The sequence below is a fragment of the Apium graveolens genome, chromosome 9 (genome assembly GCF_009905375.1).
Source record: "Apium graveolens cultivar Ventura chromosome 9, ASM990537v1, whole genome shotgun sequence".
In the NCBI taxonomy this organism is placed as follows: Eukaryota; Viridiplantae; Streptophyta; class Magnoliopsida; order Apiales; family Apiaceae; genus Apium; species Apium graveolens.
Window position 1 is genome coordinate 261,625,615 of NC_133655.1, and position 15,567 is coordinate 261,641,181.

Sequence of the window (15,567 nt, forward strand, 5' to 3'; positions counted from 1 at the left end):
AATACCTTTCTTTTAGGATCTTAAGAAACTCGACTTCTAATAACATCTTTGAGAACTTGACTTCTTTAAACATCGCTACATCCGAATCATTCCAATATACACTCTCAAAATAAAATAGGACTCTCTTCCCCGCAAAGTAAGAAAATTGAACCTATAAGGGAAAGCGATAATTTAATAATCATAGTAGGTAATTAAGTACTAGATGTTAGAACATACATAAAAGATGATGCAAGTGTAAGGAATAAAATTGCTATTTGCAAATAGATTTTGCTTTTAGTTTCACATCCTAGAGAGATTTAAAAATTTCATTTGAAATATAAAAATTATCCCCTGAGACCCATCTTTTCTTTCAAAGACAGTAGTTGGACTACACAACAACTCCAGCTTCAGTTCTACAACTTTTTTAGTCTCCAACTTGACAACATGTTCACGAGTGAATGGGTATCCTGAAACACCAAAATTTGACAAGACTTCAGCTCCACATGGTTCAATGAATTCCCCATGAGGACCAAAGATTACAAGACTTGGTGCTTTTTTCGGCAGATCCGGGTGCACAATTTGGGGATGATCAAATAGTCGCTTCAACTTCTTGTGAGTTGGGTCTTTAAATGGTAGTGCCAACCAAGGCATAGTCTTAAAAGTTGCCCTGAACTTTTCTTCATCTGTACACTCACACTTATAATAAGTGTCAGTAAGGTAAATGAGCACAACCTCAAATTTTTTATTATTCCTTGCTAATTCTTCATAAGCCACTTTAAGTTCTTCTGCGAAGTTGTAACTATAATCATCTTCATAGAAGAACAAGGCTACCACCTTATCTTCAAGAGTGTGAATAGGAACCTATCAGTTTAAGAAAACAGATTAGTTGTATATATGGATGCCTAACTAATTTACTAGCTAGGACATGCGAATGAGACACATTATGGAGAGAACTTCTAAATTAATACCTTTTCTCCTGTGTTTGAAATGATATAATCACGTTGCGGGGAGGCTAGAAGACTTTTCAAGGAGGGTTGCATAGTGATGATATCATCTTCAGAATCTAGCAATGCTAACATTTCATCGCTGAATGGAAAAGCAGGGGATCCATAAATGTTAATATTATTTGCGCAGCTAGTGTTTAAAACCATCCCTTTTGAATCAACGACAATTCCGATAGGGTAACTGGACCTACAGACTCTGTGTAGTCCGAATCTTCTTTCCAAATATTTTCTCAAATTTATATCTGAGAACGGAATTGCCGTCCAAGGCATGAGAGAAAATATATCTTCAAAGATTTGTGTTTTTCCTTGAAAAAAAGAGGGATGAGATGATTTGCCACCATTGATGCTAGAAAAAGCATTATCAACAAGGACAAAAACAACCTCAAAACAATTCTTAGGCTTCAAATCATTGTATACATCAATCAAGGATACCATGGAGGTATCTTTTCTTGAAAAATAGGGAGCACATGGCACGAAGTACATCAACACCACCTTGCCAGCCAACTGGTCAGCAGTAACCTAAAACATTTTTAGTATCAATCAACAATAAGTTTGTACTTCATAATCAGTGTTCTAAAAATCCCCGATTTTTAAAAAAATCTCCGATTAATCCTTAAAAAATGTTTGGCCGATCTATTTTCTGAAATGCGATTAATATTTTTAAATTATTTTTTGAATTATATATTTCATAATAAATAAGATAAATATATTAAATATTATTAAAATATTTAAATATATACGATTTTTGTTCCGATTAATCCATCCGATTAATCCCCGATTTGCCGATTAATCCCTAATTGGTATCTTAACCGATTAGTACCGATTACCGATTTTTACAACCATGTTCATAATACATATAAAGCTAGTCTGATGACGCATCTACAAACAACCTCAAATCGTAGCTCAAAAGTGAAGTTTATACACCTAGTATTCAACTTAACCGCTCTTCCATTTTTCAACCACATGCCAGGTCTATTTACAATTTGCAACTCATTTCATACTGATAACAACATAAAAATAGGACCGTGCTAACATTTGAAAAAAAAAGTGGCAAAACCCCCCCGAATAAATTCCAAAAAAAGTATGCATAAGAAAGAATTAACGATATACAAAAATATACCAGTTGAGGGTCATTGTATCGAATGAGGTCATTTCTGTTTTTGGAGAAGAGAAGCTCCGATAAATTAACAATATCCCCTTTTTCTATGATCCTGAGTTCTTCCTCCTGGCTTTCGAGAATCTCGTCACATCTTCCTTTCACTTCCTCCGACTGGTAGCATATACTTCTGGGGTTTGAAATGAATTTATTTGCTAAACCTTCAAATCACAAACAAATATTACTAAATATAATGCATGTTTAGTTCGATAAACGAATAAACTCGTCAAATGAATATCTTTTTCCGATACCAACAGTAATATAACATAGAGAACTTATTTTTAACCGGGTTTTATTCATAAACAATCAAGAAAATGAATTACAGTATAGATGAAAATGGCTAACCTCCTGTAAGTAAGGCATGAGATCGTAAAAAAGCACAGCAGCAAGTTGTTAGTGTATGTATAGGATTAGTAGATACATATTTTTGGTAGTATGTGGTTTCTAAGCTCCATAAAACTCTTCTTGACCCGATTAATCTTCTCAAACAATTCATCTTCATCAGGTGAATGCCTGGTTTAAAAAATGTGTTTATAAAAATTTAAAAAGTACATATAAAATATTTAGATAAATATCTTTTAATAACAAAGTTAATAAGCAATTACAAGAAAAATGTCGTAAAAATTTCAAAAATTCTCACTTACATTACTGAATTCAATTTTTTTAAATTAGAATGCGACATCTACCTCATTTTTAATAAATTGTAAAATATATATTTACCTTTTGATATTATGAAAATAGATTCTCACTTATGTCTAAAAAATTATATTTGTTGTAATGAATGAAAATATAAGTAATATAAAATATATATTTTGTCCTTTATTTATATAATTCCTAAAAGAGCATTAAAAATCAAATTAAACTAAATAAATCCGGACTAAAAACTGAAATTTGATTCTTTAAAGTTGCTCATAATCATAGAAGCCAAGGACATGTTATTAGCTAACAATTGAAGCAACATGTCTCTTGTAAAGAGTTTCTCTCCTTGGTTTTTATTAAGACATTTTAACCTTTTTTCCAGTGAATCAACCTACTTATCAGCAGTATCATTCTACATATTGTTTCTGGATTATTCATCCATGAAATTTAAAAATGGCTATCGTGTAATACTGATTCAATAAATGTCTTAAACAACATTAAAGTTGGTGCATAAAGAATTATTAGTCATGCAATAAAAAAAAAGTGTTACAAAATATGTAGTTCTTTCCAGAACTTGGGCAGATTTTGTATTTCACCTAACCAGCAGGCGAGTATCAAACATAAAGGTGGACCAAGCATGCTAAAACTAAAATAAAAGTAGAAATTAAACCCTGCTGTATTGCCTTAAAAAAGAACAACACTCCCAGATTGTGGTTATCAAGATGAACTATTAACAGAAAAGAAACAAATCTGTCAAGTCTCTAAACTAACACCTGAATTTATTAACACTTGGGTAATTACACATTCGTGAGAGATGAAGTAAATACAAAAGATAGACTAATTATATGCAGAACTTTTAGTCATGATTCTAAGGTCACATTATAAATCACTAATGATCACCAACACAGCAAGCATGTCGTAAAAAATAACTACATTTTTGTATCATATATGTCTCCATTTCAGTGTCTAGATCTGCACGTACATTGTCATCATATACTGCTCTAAAGCCAACCAAGTGCGAAGTAATAAGGTTAGCGCGCCATTCTGTCCTATAGTTCCGGCATAGAAATTTTACATTGCACGAGCACCCACCTAAAACACCGTTGAAAAATAAAAAATAAAAGATATTAAACTAAAATAGAGTTGTGGTACTGATGGGATACTATTATCTGCTGCATGTGGTAAAATTGAAAAAGACATACTAAGACATACTAAGTATATATATATATATACCTGTACACATCTCAAAATGTTTGCCAAAAGAAAAATAGATTCTTGACAGGAAGTACCATGCAATGGTGTAAGTGGATTATAGTATTATAATTGATGCTTTGTATCGCTGATAGGTGATTCGTGTTATTGTGACGGATGGTTAACTATGAGCCCAACAGCATACTAAGGGTTGGATGTACAAATTGCTAATATTACCTAAGGTACATAGCTTGTAATAAATTAATGATAACCATTCATCAATTCAATGAATAAATATGAGCACAATATATAGCATATTAAAGGTTATATGTACAAATTGGCAACATAACCCAAGGTCTATAGCTTGTAATAATTGAATAAAACTTGAAAGCTTGAAGTTAGCCACGATGAGATAACAATATATAAACAAAGCACAGAACTTATGGCGCTGATTCCAATTGCAGGTTTGATGAGATAACAATAGAGTCATGAATCTTATTCGGCCACCGTTTGGCTAAATTCTTGAAAACTTCAGTAAGAAAATGGTTCTTTCAGAACTAAGCAATATTCTTCTCAGTATCATTATCCAAAGAGAATTACGCAGATAAAATTTAAATAGGTCATGTGGAAACGAATTTTTAGCTATTGAAGCGAAGTGCTTGCATGCTATGTCAATTTATTAGGCGGAAACTTGTTGGAACACAACCATATGGCTTAGAACTACATCAATTTTATGGTCAGAACGTAGAATTGAATTACCATTCCATAATCTCGACTCTCCATAGCTTGCCTTCAATCAAAAAGATTGATTGAAAAATGAGAAGCTCAATGTAATAAACTTAGTATTGGATATGTATAGACATATGCAGATAATGAATTTGAATGCGAGATGAGCCAAATGCAGAAAGCAAAAAGTGTGTACACAAAATACAGAGACATAAGCCATGTAGGTAACTCATATTGACTAAACCTTCTCTCCAGATAAGACATCACCATAGGTACCGTTAACAGTCCTCTGGTTCCTAGTCAATCCAGATATTTTCCTAGTCAATCCAGATATTTTATACTCTGCAGGCCTTAATGAGAAATCTGCAAGAGAGAAGAAACATGATACTGCATAGCATCCAACATAGGAAACAACATACATGGAAGGATGCATAATGTAACAATGATCAACACTATTATGACCGAAAAATATATATACACACACAAATCTAAATCACTAATAATTCTAGTCAAAATACTCGAGCATACTCATCTATACATTTATACTTAATCTGATAAACTGCAGCAGCATTATCTCATGTGTCATATAAAGCAGCTAATACAGTGATCAATATGATAGCGAGTAATTGATAATAGCTTAAAAGAAATGAACCAATCTACTAATCAGTGAGGCGGAGTTGATGGAGTCAAAACCATTAACAGAAGCACAAAAAATCATCCTACAGAAATGTTAAAATATTAAAATCATTGAAATTAAAAGAAACAAAAACAAAAAATGAAAACAAGCCATGAATTGAATAAAATAAAAATTAAGAGAGTAATTACTTTTTGCACAAATTACTGGATTATCGGAAGTGAGCAAGTGAAGAAGAACGACTTTTAGAACTGAAGGAGAGGTCTATGTCCCTGTTGTCGCTGATGAGGAAAATAGAGCAGCTTGAACCGATGCACCAAAAATTAACCTATCCATCAGATTGAACAACCGATAATCAAGTATAATCATCATAAAGGGGCAAGGGCTAGAAATCAAGAAACAATGAATAAATGAACAGTGAGGATGACATTTTATATGTTGTCCGGGGTTGTAACAGGCAGAGGCCTTTCATTTTCCAGGCCCAGAGAGGCAGAAAGGTGCATTAGATTAATTAAAGATTAATTTGAAGAAACATGCACCTACTGTGATATTGGAAATTAGGCATCTTCATTAGGGAAAATTGGAAAATGAAGAAATTAGGATATGAGAATAAGAGAGTAAGGAGTGCGAAAAAAGGCCCTAAATGTCACTATTCAGAATGACCCTCAATGTCACTTTAGGAAAAATTAACTCTAAATGTACACCAAAACGGAGTATCAGGTTCCGTTATCTACTTTAATTAGAAACGCTAATGCGTCTTACGTTTTCTTTTTCTTTTTATTTTTATTTTTTAAACATTCAAAACGAGGTCTGTAGTTCCGTGTTTTTCTTTTTTGATTAAAACGGAAGTTATGATTGAGTTTTCACTTTCACCGGTACCTTGCCTTTTTTTAATTTATTTTTATAAACTTTTAACCCAAAATGCTAGATAATGTTCTGTTTTGAAGATAAACACAACTTTTAGGGGTATTTTGCTCGTATTTTATTCATATATATAAAAATATTTCAATATTTTTAAATTTTAAATTGAGAATTAGTGAACCAAAAAATATTAAAAAGTGGGTCCTAATTTATCAATTTTTAATATTTTAGGGTTCATCAACCCTCTTTTGGGTTTTAGAAATAAAAAATAAATAAATTAATAAAACGTACATTTAGTCCCTAAACCCTAGAGCCTAAACCTTAGGAACCGAACTGTTAACTATTTTTAATATTTTAGAATTCACCAATTCTCAATTTGGGTTTTAAAAATATTAAAATATTTATAATTATGAATAAAATACGAACACCAAACATCAACTTCTGTTTTAGTATTTTTGATAATAATAAAAAAAAAAGCAAAATGTGACTGCAATTTGAGTTTTTCTACAAAAACCAAACATCAGCCTCCATTTTAGCATATAAAAAAAATTTAAAAACGCAACACGCATATGCTTTTGCATGTTAAAAAAAAGAAGGAAAAACGAAACGCGAAATTGCGTTTTGAATTAGAGAAAAAATGGGCCCCGAGACCCCGTTTTGAAGTGACATTTGAGGCCATATTTTCTCAAAATGACATTAATGGTCGTTCTACTCCAAAAAGTGACATTTGGACCAACACCGGTGCCCGTATATATATAGAGATACAGACATATTTGGGCAGAATATATATTCTTGGAACACATGTATTTTCAATCCATAAATCTCAAACATGTCAAAACTATTAATTTAATATTATTTTAATATTTGATAAATATTTTTATGATAAATTATAAATAGTTTATTAAACAATTAATCTAAAGGTTATAATGTCAATAATTTACTTCCATCATTCTTTGATAACTTATTTTATGTATAAGCAAATAATAAATTTATGAAAATTTTTATATTTAAATTTTAAAATGTAATCGGGAACCGGCTCGCACATTATTCAAACATTAAATAATGTGACTATGTGAGTCTATTGGCAGCATTAATTAATTTGAAAGTAATATAGTATTAAATGTTTAAACATAGGCTTAAGGGCTACTGATAGCATTTTCCTAAATTAATTAAATTAAAGATATTTTTTTAAATAAACTTATTAAAATTGTATACTTATTTAAACATGAAAACACATACATATTATTCTGAAAATAAATTTTATTATTTATTAAATAATTAAAAAATAATAAATCAATTTTAAATCAAATAAACTAAATATATATAAACAATCAAATCATTATTATATAATAAATCAAGAACTGTAAAGAATTTTTAGGATAATACGCCCTCAACTTTTGATTTTTGGATCACCGTTAAAGATGTCATTACAAACGAAAATGAAAGTTTGGGTTTTATGAATTTAGTTGGATTCAATTTATATTATATATAAATCAAATAATTCCATCCAAAAAAATTTCCAAATTTTTCCTAAACATAGGTAATTATGAGTTAATTTATTCAAACTTCCGGAAAACAAAGGGAGTTAAAACCTGCACGTTCATCCATTAACATAGTAGTAGTCAATCCCAAGAGCATATGCACCGGAAGGAGTAAAACATTGATTCATCAGCATTATTAATCTTAGTTTGCAAAAATAGCATGCTCCAATTTCATTTTTACTCGATCAAAAATTGATGTTCCATCAATTTATCAACCATACCTTTGATTTTTGATGGAGTTGTTAATGGATATCAATTGGTAGAATCCATACATATGTATCAAATTTTCATGACTTTTATAAATTACCACCTCTAATCTCCTGCAAAATACAGTTCTTTTATATATTTATTAATTCATTAGTATTTAAATTTTAAATTTATTTAAAATCTTGAAATTGATAATATAAATATTATTATTAATATATAATTGAAATGATTCAAAATTTAAATTTTTATTAATTAATATACTTTTAGTTATTATAATTAATGTTGTTGGCGATAACGAACCCTCGACTTTTGATAGTACTTTTAGATTATCCATATTTCTCGTATTATATTGGGAACATATAATTTATTTGATGAATAATAATTGATGAATTGAGAGAGTTTTGCGAGTGCATAAAAACTAAGAAAAAAAGTTGTTTTAATGTGAATAGTAACTAACTTCGTGCTTAAATTAATGAATTAATGAATTGATACCCTAACAGGTGCATATGCTCTAATCGAACAAATTCAGTAAATATTACAACCAAACATCTATACCTAGTGAAATGTTGCTGCGACATGACATTTAGAAGTCACTTGTCAATCGTCACCAATCAACAAATGATCTCTACAATCTTCTTTTGTTCGTAAAGGTGACCATAATTATGTTTTACTTGTTTTGTATCAGGAGCAACATCAAAACAATAAGGTTATAACAGTAGCGAATAATAAAGCCCCAGCTGCCACTGCTAGGACTAAAACCAGAGAAAAACCAAATAAACATTATGCAGTTACGTACATTAGATTGCAATAAGCAGAAATTATATATAAAAAACAGAATGACGAGAACCGTTGTACATAGCAGCAGCATGAGTTCTTAGACTTTCCTCGCTCTTCTCGAATAAACATTGGTGCAATTCTTTTAGGCATAATTTGAGAAAAGCTAATGTCTGATGGGGAAAAAAACAAAAGTGCTTTTTTTACGAAAACAGAAGTGCTTTTAGTAAAGCTAGTTAGTTGCAAACTTGCTCTTGCAATCCAAAAGTTATGCTTGTAGGCAACAGAAACTAATATTGCAATTTGCAAGCAAGCAGCTGTATATCATTTTCAAGCGTAAGTATTTAGCTTAACTAGGTTCACATATAAAATATAGTATTGGAATGTCAACTCACCTCAAATATTCTAGTTTCTGGGTAACTATCCCGCTTAATAGAAGCTCTGAATTGAATACAGGCACACCTGCAAAGAGATATGAAAGTTGCAACATTTTATAAATATCCATGACTATTTTAAATTGCAGAATGGAGAAAGATTCTCTACCTTTCTCAAGGAATGGTTGAGGAATAAATTATTAGAACCTCGTATTAGATTGATATTTAATACATGCAAGCAACATTGCAACCAATAGCTAGAAAGTAGAATTCGTCAAACTAGCGTAGCGCAGTCAACAGATGGGACTGAATGTGCTCATAATTAAAGCTAACTTCCATATATGATTGTAGCTACATTCATTAGTAGGAGTATGTGTTATTTTATACTATGCATTGTATGCTGCCTCAGAAGTCATAACTGACAAGTTAACTTCACAGTTAGCTGAACTACCACTAGTTAAATAGAAAAAAGTAAACTGTGTACTATACCTGACCATTAACTGACTTGACCAAGCTTTCAATCATTTTTTTGCAAGATTTGACATTTGAGTAATTAGGATTTATTGATCCTGGTGGTCAGTAGCAAAAGATTGTCGGGAAATGGAAATTAGACAAAAAAGAGTGCCAAAGCATGCCTCTAAACCAGATATAAGCATTTGGATACTGATAGTGACTGAGATGCAAGCAACAAGAAACAGGCATGTACCTTAAGAAGGGGATCCTTCTTTGTATCCATCAGGATATACTTTTCTTCATCAAGTAAACAACCTGCTTCTGCACAGTTCTCCAACCATAAAGATGTTGCCACTGATTTACCAAGAGGAATGGCTTCTAACAGCAACAGAGAATCCTAGTCGTGCCAGGATCTAAAAATTAAAGAGAGAGATAAAATTTGAACATAAACAAAAGATAATGAGACAAAATAATTTAAAAGCAAGTGAAGAACCTTTTTTTTTGTTTTTCTCTAATGTTGTCATTTAAGCTTTGACTGAACAAGACTTGAACATTTTCCATGTTTCTGCAAACCCTAGTCGACTAAGCTCTTTCATAGGAGGCGATCTCTAGGAGATTTTCTTGACCAATTGCTTACTTGGAAACTAATTTGTTTTCATTTGCTTCAATCTGTGATGGAGAAAATTTAATTTTGTTCAATTTGTCTAGAGACCGTACCATGGGTGTTTCTAAGGTTAGCCTGCCTTGCCAAAGCTTGAGACCCCTTTCCAAAAGTAGTAGGGGGCGACACCATCCTAGTAGCCTTTCCTCTTTCAACATCAGGAGACAGGCTTACATCAATACCTGATAGATAGTAATCCACAACACTCAATGCATTAGCTTGTGATTGCTCTCCAGGTTCTTGAGAGTCGATGTAACTTAGGGTTGAAAGATCATGACAATCAGTTACCAATAAAGCAGCCTTTCTCCCATCAACATCCTCATATTTACTTAAAGGCGCCTCCATTTCAGCTTGAACATCTTCCGAGGAAATTTTCCTGTCCACGTCGATTTTCTTTGTATCATCAACAGAGGAAGCTATTTTACCATCACAATCCTGGTTTCTATTACCTACTTCGCCGTCCTTTACATTTCCGTGCATTGCTGCTTGACAGTCTCCTCCATCTTCATCGCTCTTAACATTATGTTGTTTCTTCCAGGTAGCTTCTGCGTAGGTGGATTCAGGCACAGTATTACTTCCTTTAACTGTTGAACAGCTTTGTATTTTGCTACCTCTTCTCCTGAAATATCCTAAGATAAATTACAGAAATTATAATACCCAAAGTCAGTATAATTACCCCAAACTCTGAGAACTTGTGTATCATAAGAAAGAGTGTTTAGAATTCTTCTCCTTTTTATCAACTTATTACCAGTTAAACAATCTGCTGTTATTAGTCAGTTCTTAAACCAAGGTAGTCCCTAATATTTTGCCTAAATCACTATAATCATCTCTTTGCTCATTCCACGTATTCGTTAGCAATTATGTACCATGAAGAAGCACCTATTATCCATTCAACAAATAGTAGTACCACTACTAATACATGACCAAAATAATGGAGTATAAAGGGAAGAGAAGAACCAACCAATACTATTTACTTGATATTTTGACAGAAATACCAATATTAGAATAAGAGCATGATTAGAAAGTTGTTACAGCGATATAGTGAATACTAAAACAAGTTTGCTGTGAAGAATACTAAGGCTTATTTTTCTTAAAATAGTTTTACAGCTTTATAAGCTGTGAATGCTAATGAATGCTAATGAAGTGAATGGATAAATAAAGAAGATAAGAAAGAATAAATAAATAACATACATACATGTCACAGACAGAAATTGAGGTCAGACTAATTCAACAATCATCTTCAATGTTGTAATAGGTACGAACCTACTCAAGGTTGATTCTTTTGTGTAATTACTTTCTCCACTTCTAGACATGTATCTATTTTTCCACAAGGAAGCTTATTCGTCAAAGAGAGCGCCTCATTCCTTTGTATTTCTTCATCATCACTATCCAGCACAACTTCTTTATCAATATCAATATCTAAAACCTCAGTAGTAGCATGATACTTTCCAATTCGGTTTCTGAAAAGGGACTATCCGCAATAATAATGTCGTCAAAAGGTACAGTGTCTTGATATTCGTCCCCTTCAGTCACTTCATTTCTCATGCCTACTTCGAAACAAAAACATATCACATAACTAATCATAATGCACAGGATGAACTTGGAAATAAAATATTTAATAGATATAGTGTATATTTTGCGTGTATTGTAAGCACATCAACTATGAAGAATAACAATTTAGGAAAAAAACTATAAAAAATAACAGAAAAGAATGAAATGTATTCATGTTTCCAAAAGTTAAAAACCACCAGCACAAGTTCCAACAGCTATTCAATCACTCGACTCCGCTCAAACATAGATTCCATTCCTTTCAATTCAATTAACTTCATAACAATTGTTTCATCTCATCAATCATCATTCTACATTAAGCGCACAAAATTACACTAAGCAAAATTTCTGAAAACCTAACTTAATTAAAACATATACACCAACAATAATTAATCCGAAACATGATAACACTAATTTCGTTAACTCCGTAAGCATTTCGAGCATATCATTCACATTACAAATTAAAAGCATCAATATCAAATATATATAAATGTACTGTACATGTAATTGCAGAGATGTAATTGCAGAGAAATTGCGATGTACCTGGCACCGGAGCTTCTGGAACTGAGTGACAATTGACAACAATAATATCATCAGCTGCATAAACAAATAAAAGAGTAATCAATTAGCAAGGGTCCTGTTCCATGACAATGATGTCTGATGGAACTGTTAACCAACACACTCTTTTCCGACCGTTGGATCCAAGATTCAAAAAAAAAAATTATCCGGTTAGCGCTTTTTTTCTGCGGAAAGGAGACCGGTCCGCATTAATTATCCGCGGAATGGGTAATTACACTTTTACCCTTAATTATGTTCCGCGTATAATATCCGCGGAAACCCTGAGAAATGGATTTAACAGGTTCAGATGACCGGTTTAACAGTTATAACCTAAAATCTGATATAACGGCGAATTGAAGGCGATTTTTCGGCAATTGAAGGGCGATTGAACATCGAGTCTTGTTCTTCTTCTCTATTCCTTCGATTTTTTAGCGATTAAGGTTCGTTGTGCATACAATTTTGTGTGTTGCTTCCGTTTCTAGGGTTCGAGTATAATGATCGTGATCGTGTATATATGATCGTGTATAATGCTCGTGTATTTTGATTGTGTATTTTTGATTTCCCAGTTTGTGAATTTTGAATTTTGATTGTATATATATGATCATATATGTATTTTGAATGTTGCGACTGGATGTTGTATCTGTTGAATCTTTTTTTATGTTTATTATTTAGACATCTGCGAGTAAACAAGGCTGAGAGCGAAGTTGGTTAATACATGTGAATGTGATTTAAATACGTCTCATAGCAGACTTAATTTTGTATTTTGTATCTAAATTGACTTAATCATGTTCTTTCCTGATTTGAATACGTCTCATAGAACAAAGTTATGAATTTTGTATTTCAACTTTCTAAAGTTCAGGTTTTTAAAATTTGGAGGGAAGCAAGGACTAAGATAGTGAGGGGTTGAGGTCCTAATAAAATTAAATTGACTTTGACATTTAGTCTTTGTTTTGTATAGTGTGTTTAGAATACTACTCTCAACAGGTTGAAGTACTTCACCTAATGCATTTTGTGTTTAAATTGTTTTCTTAATTTAGCAAACTCTGCTTTGCAGTTTAGCGGAGTATGACTAAATATATTTGTACTTGCATTGTATCTTACATAACTACCAAACTTTGATAATAAGTACTGTTTTCATATTGATAACGAGTACTGTTTTCGTGTTTATTGTTTCTGGATGGATAACATATTGCCGGGTCCAATTAGTCATGACATTATCTTTGATAACGAATATCATGTGAGTTCGGATGTTTGAGAGGGACATGAGCGGGGGCCTTTGGAGTGTTATTGTGGGAACAGGAATATGCGTTGGTGGGTTTTGTCTGATGCACATAAAGACTTGTTGCATAGCATTGGTTTTGATGTCTTTGCAAATCCGGGTGTGGTTTTGCAGAATGATGCGAGACTTGTCACGGCACTTGTGGAGAGGTGGCGTCCCGAGACCAACACCTTTTTCATGAGACAAGGAGAAATGACAGTGACTCTGGAGGATGTTGGCTATATCTTGGGTTTACCGGTTGCTGGACATCCGTTAGTTGGCGACGGTCTGGATATTGGCGTGGGGTATTTTGCGAGACATTGGTTTGAGCCGTTGGATGAAGGGGAGGTGAATGTGACATGAGCCAGAGCCAGCATAAAGTACACATGGTTGTATCAGAGATATGGGAGGGCTGATCTGGGTCTTGATTCGAGGAGGATTACTATCCACACACAGGCATACTTGCTCATGGTTGTTGGTTTTGTCATGTTTCCTACTAGTAGTAGGAATATGGTGCACCCAAAGTACATGGGACACCTCCGCTTTCTTACGGGTGTGCAGAGATGGTCCTGGTTTTTGCGGTTCTTTCATATCTATACAGGGGGCTCGAGCATGCAGCACAGAAAAGGGCGAAGGGGATTGCTTGTTTTACGTGGTTGTTGCAGTTGTGGGCATATGAGCGGTTCTTGATTGGGAGACCTCTTTCTGATCCTATCAGGGATTCATATCCAGTTGATGAGTTCTGGGTTAGGTCGGTTAATGAAGTGGTTGCTGAGGAGGAGGAGGAGGTGGAGGAGGAGGCGGAGGAGGAGCCTAAGGGAAGAAGGGAAAGAAGGTGAAGGAGGTGAAAGGGAAGCAGGGGAAGAAGGTGAAGGAGGTTAGGGGTAAGGGTAGGGGAAAGTGAGGGAAGGGTAAAGTGCAGGCTGATGTTATTCTTGATGATACTATGGATGAGGATGTTCCTGGGACTGGGATTGTTGTTAAGAGGAAACGGGCTATAGGTAGGCGTGATAGTAGATTGGCGCCTCATCATAGTTTGCCACATTATAAAGGCGAGTTTGATAGAGTTGCAGCTGATATTGTGGTATGGACACCATATGCCCACTTTCACGAGGTGGAGGAGGATTCAGATGGGGATCAGGACATATTAGATGAGGATTGGGAGGCTCATTTCTTTAGTCTTTCCAGGATTTCTGTGTTATGCTATGATGTTGTTGAGTATCAGCATTCTGATAGGGTGATGAGATAATTCGGGTTCAGACAGGTTATCCCACGGTCACCTGTTAACATGACAGAATATAGGAAGCCTATGATTCCGTTTAAAACCTATGACTGGCGGAGTATATCGTTTGTTGAGATTGGTAAGTGGACCCGTTTTAGTCAACACCCCAAGTGTAGTGGCTCATCAGCCAGACTCAGTAGATGACACAGACTACATGCAGTGGTACTCAGACATTGCACGGATCCGTGTTGGGAAGCCACGGCCATTGCCAGAGCCATAGTACAGCATCCGGGAGTTGTTTAACAACTCACAGACATTTTACCTTGTAAGTTTGATATAATATTTTTTATAATTGTTTCCTCCTTTACATTATAGTAGCATCTGATTATATGCCACAAATGTATTTGCAGATACAGAAGGGGTTGGCATGTCTGCAAGCTATGGATAACAGCATTCCCCTAAGTATGAGCATGATTTTGGGAGGATTGCCCCTATGTTTGTTGAGATGTACTGTCGATTCATGCAGGATGTTAGAGGTCCGACATATAAGGTTCCGGTGTTCCAGCATGTTCAGCTATCTCCCGAGGCGATGAGGCCTATAGTTGGAGGGATTCGAGTGCCCGATGTCATTGACATGACACAGCCGTCTCAGCAGGTGTCACAGGCCCCTATACAGGCATCTATATTTGTATCAGGGTCGTCTTCGAGGGCTGAGAAGATGGATATTCGCCTCCCTGTTGAAGAGAAATGAGAGATAAATAAGAGACTAAAGTGGGAGATG

General features: G+C 33.8%; 2 protein-coding genes across 27 annotated transcripts; both read right to left on the reverse strand.

Moving 5' to 3' along the window:
• Positions 1 to 235: 235 nt before the first annotated feature.
• LOC141684606 (putative nucleoredoxin 1) lies at positions 236 to 2,644 on the reverse strand. 2 transcript variants are annotated; one of them, XM_074489660.1, is made up of 4 exons: positions 2,485 to 2,644; positions 2,104 to 2,300; positions 948 to 1,487; positions 236 to 840 (listed from the first exon to the last, which is right to left on the reverse strand). In XM_074489660.1, the coding sequence occupies exons 1-4, from the start codon at positions 2,639 to 2,641 to the stop codon at positions 280 to 282; spliced, it is 1,455 nt and encodes a 484-aa protein (XP_074345761.1). In that variant the 5' UTR covers positions 2,642 to 2,644; the 3' UTR covers positions 236 to 279. The 2 variants fall into 2 exon arrangements, with proteins under 2 accessions (XP_074345761.1, XP_074345760.1); XM_074489659.1 differs by having other exon boundaries at positions 948 to 1,502.
• An 890-nt stretch (positions 2,645 to 3,534) lies between these two features.
• Positions 3,535 to 12,448, reverse strand: LOC141683985 (uncharacterized). Of its 25 annotated transcripts, none has more exons than XR_012560524.1 (8): positions 12,292 to 12,448; positions 11,464 to 11,747; positions 10,650 to 10,829; positions 10,489 to 10,576; positions 10,033 to 10,382; positions 9,793 to 9,952; positions 9,108 to 9,174; positions 3,535 to 5,657 (listed from the first exon to the last, which is right to left on the reverse strand). XR_012560524.1 is itself a non-coding variant. In XM_074488820.1 (8 exons), exons 2-4 carry the CDS (start codon positions 11,511 to 11,513, stop codon positions 10,371 to 10,373), a joined length of 393 nt encoding a protein of 130 aa, XP_074344921.1. In that variant the 5' UTR covers positions 11,514 to 11,747; positions 12,292 to 12,448; the 3' UTR covers positions 3,535 to 5,657; positions 9,108 to 9,174; positions 9,793 to 9,952; positions 10,033 to 10,183; positions 10,257 to 10,370. The 25 variants fall into 25 exon arrangements, 23 of the variants coding, with proteins under 23 accessions (XP_074344921.1, XP_074344912.1, XP_074344908.1 ...); XM_074488820.1 differs by having other exon boundaries at positions 10,033 to 10,183; positions 10,257 to 10,382; positions 10,489 to 10,819; XM_074488811.1 differs by having other exon boundaries at positions 3,535 to 3,870; positions 4,972 to 5,058; positions 5,521 to 5,657; positions 10,257 to 10,819.
• Between the last annotated feature and the right edge of the window lie 3,119 nt (positions 12,449 to 15,567).

What these genes read in the sequence shown, in the direction of transcription:
- LOC141684606 (XM_074489659.1), bottom strand. Translation starts at nt 2,641, where the DNA reads ATGAAGATGAATTGTTTGAGAAGATTAATCGGGTCAAGAAGAGTTTTA. An exon ending in GATACAATGACCCTCAACTG is followed by an intron (nt 1,503 to 2,103) that starts GTATATTTTTGT and finishes AAAATGTTTTAG; the next exon opens with GTTACTGCTGACCAGTTGGC. An exon ending in TTTCAAACACAGGAGAAAAG is followed by an intron (nt 841 to 947) that starts GTATTAATTTAG and finishes TTAAACTGATAG; the next exon opens with GTTCCTATTCACACTCTTGA.
- LOC141683985 (XM_074488813.1), bottom strand. Translation starts at nt 11,513, where the DNA reads ATGTCTAGAAGTGGAGAAAGTAATTACACAAAAGAATCAACCTTGAGT. An exon ending in AAAGAATCAACCTTGAGTAG is followed by an intron (nt 10,820 to 11,463) that starts GTTCGTACCTAT and finishes AGGATATTTCAG; the next exon opens with GAGAAGAGGTAGCAAAATAC. An exon ending in TAACCTTAGAAACACCCATG is followed by an intron (nt 9,953 to 10,256) that starts GTACGGTCTCTA and finishes TTTAATTTTTAG; the next exon opens with ATCCTGGCACGACTAGGATT.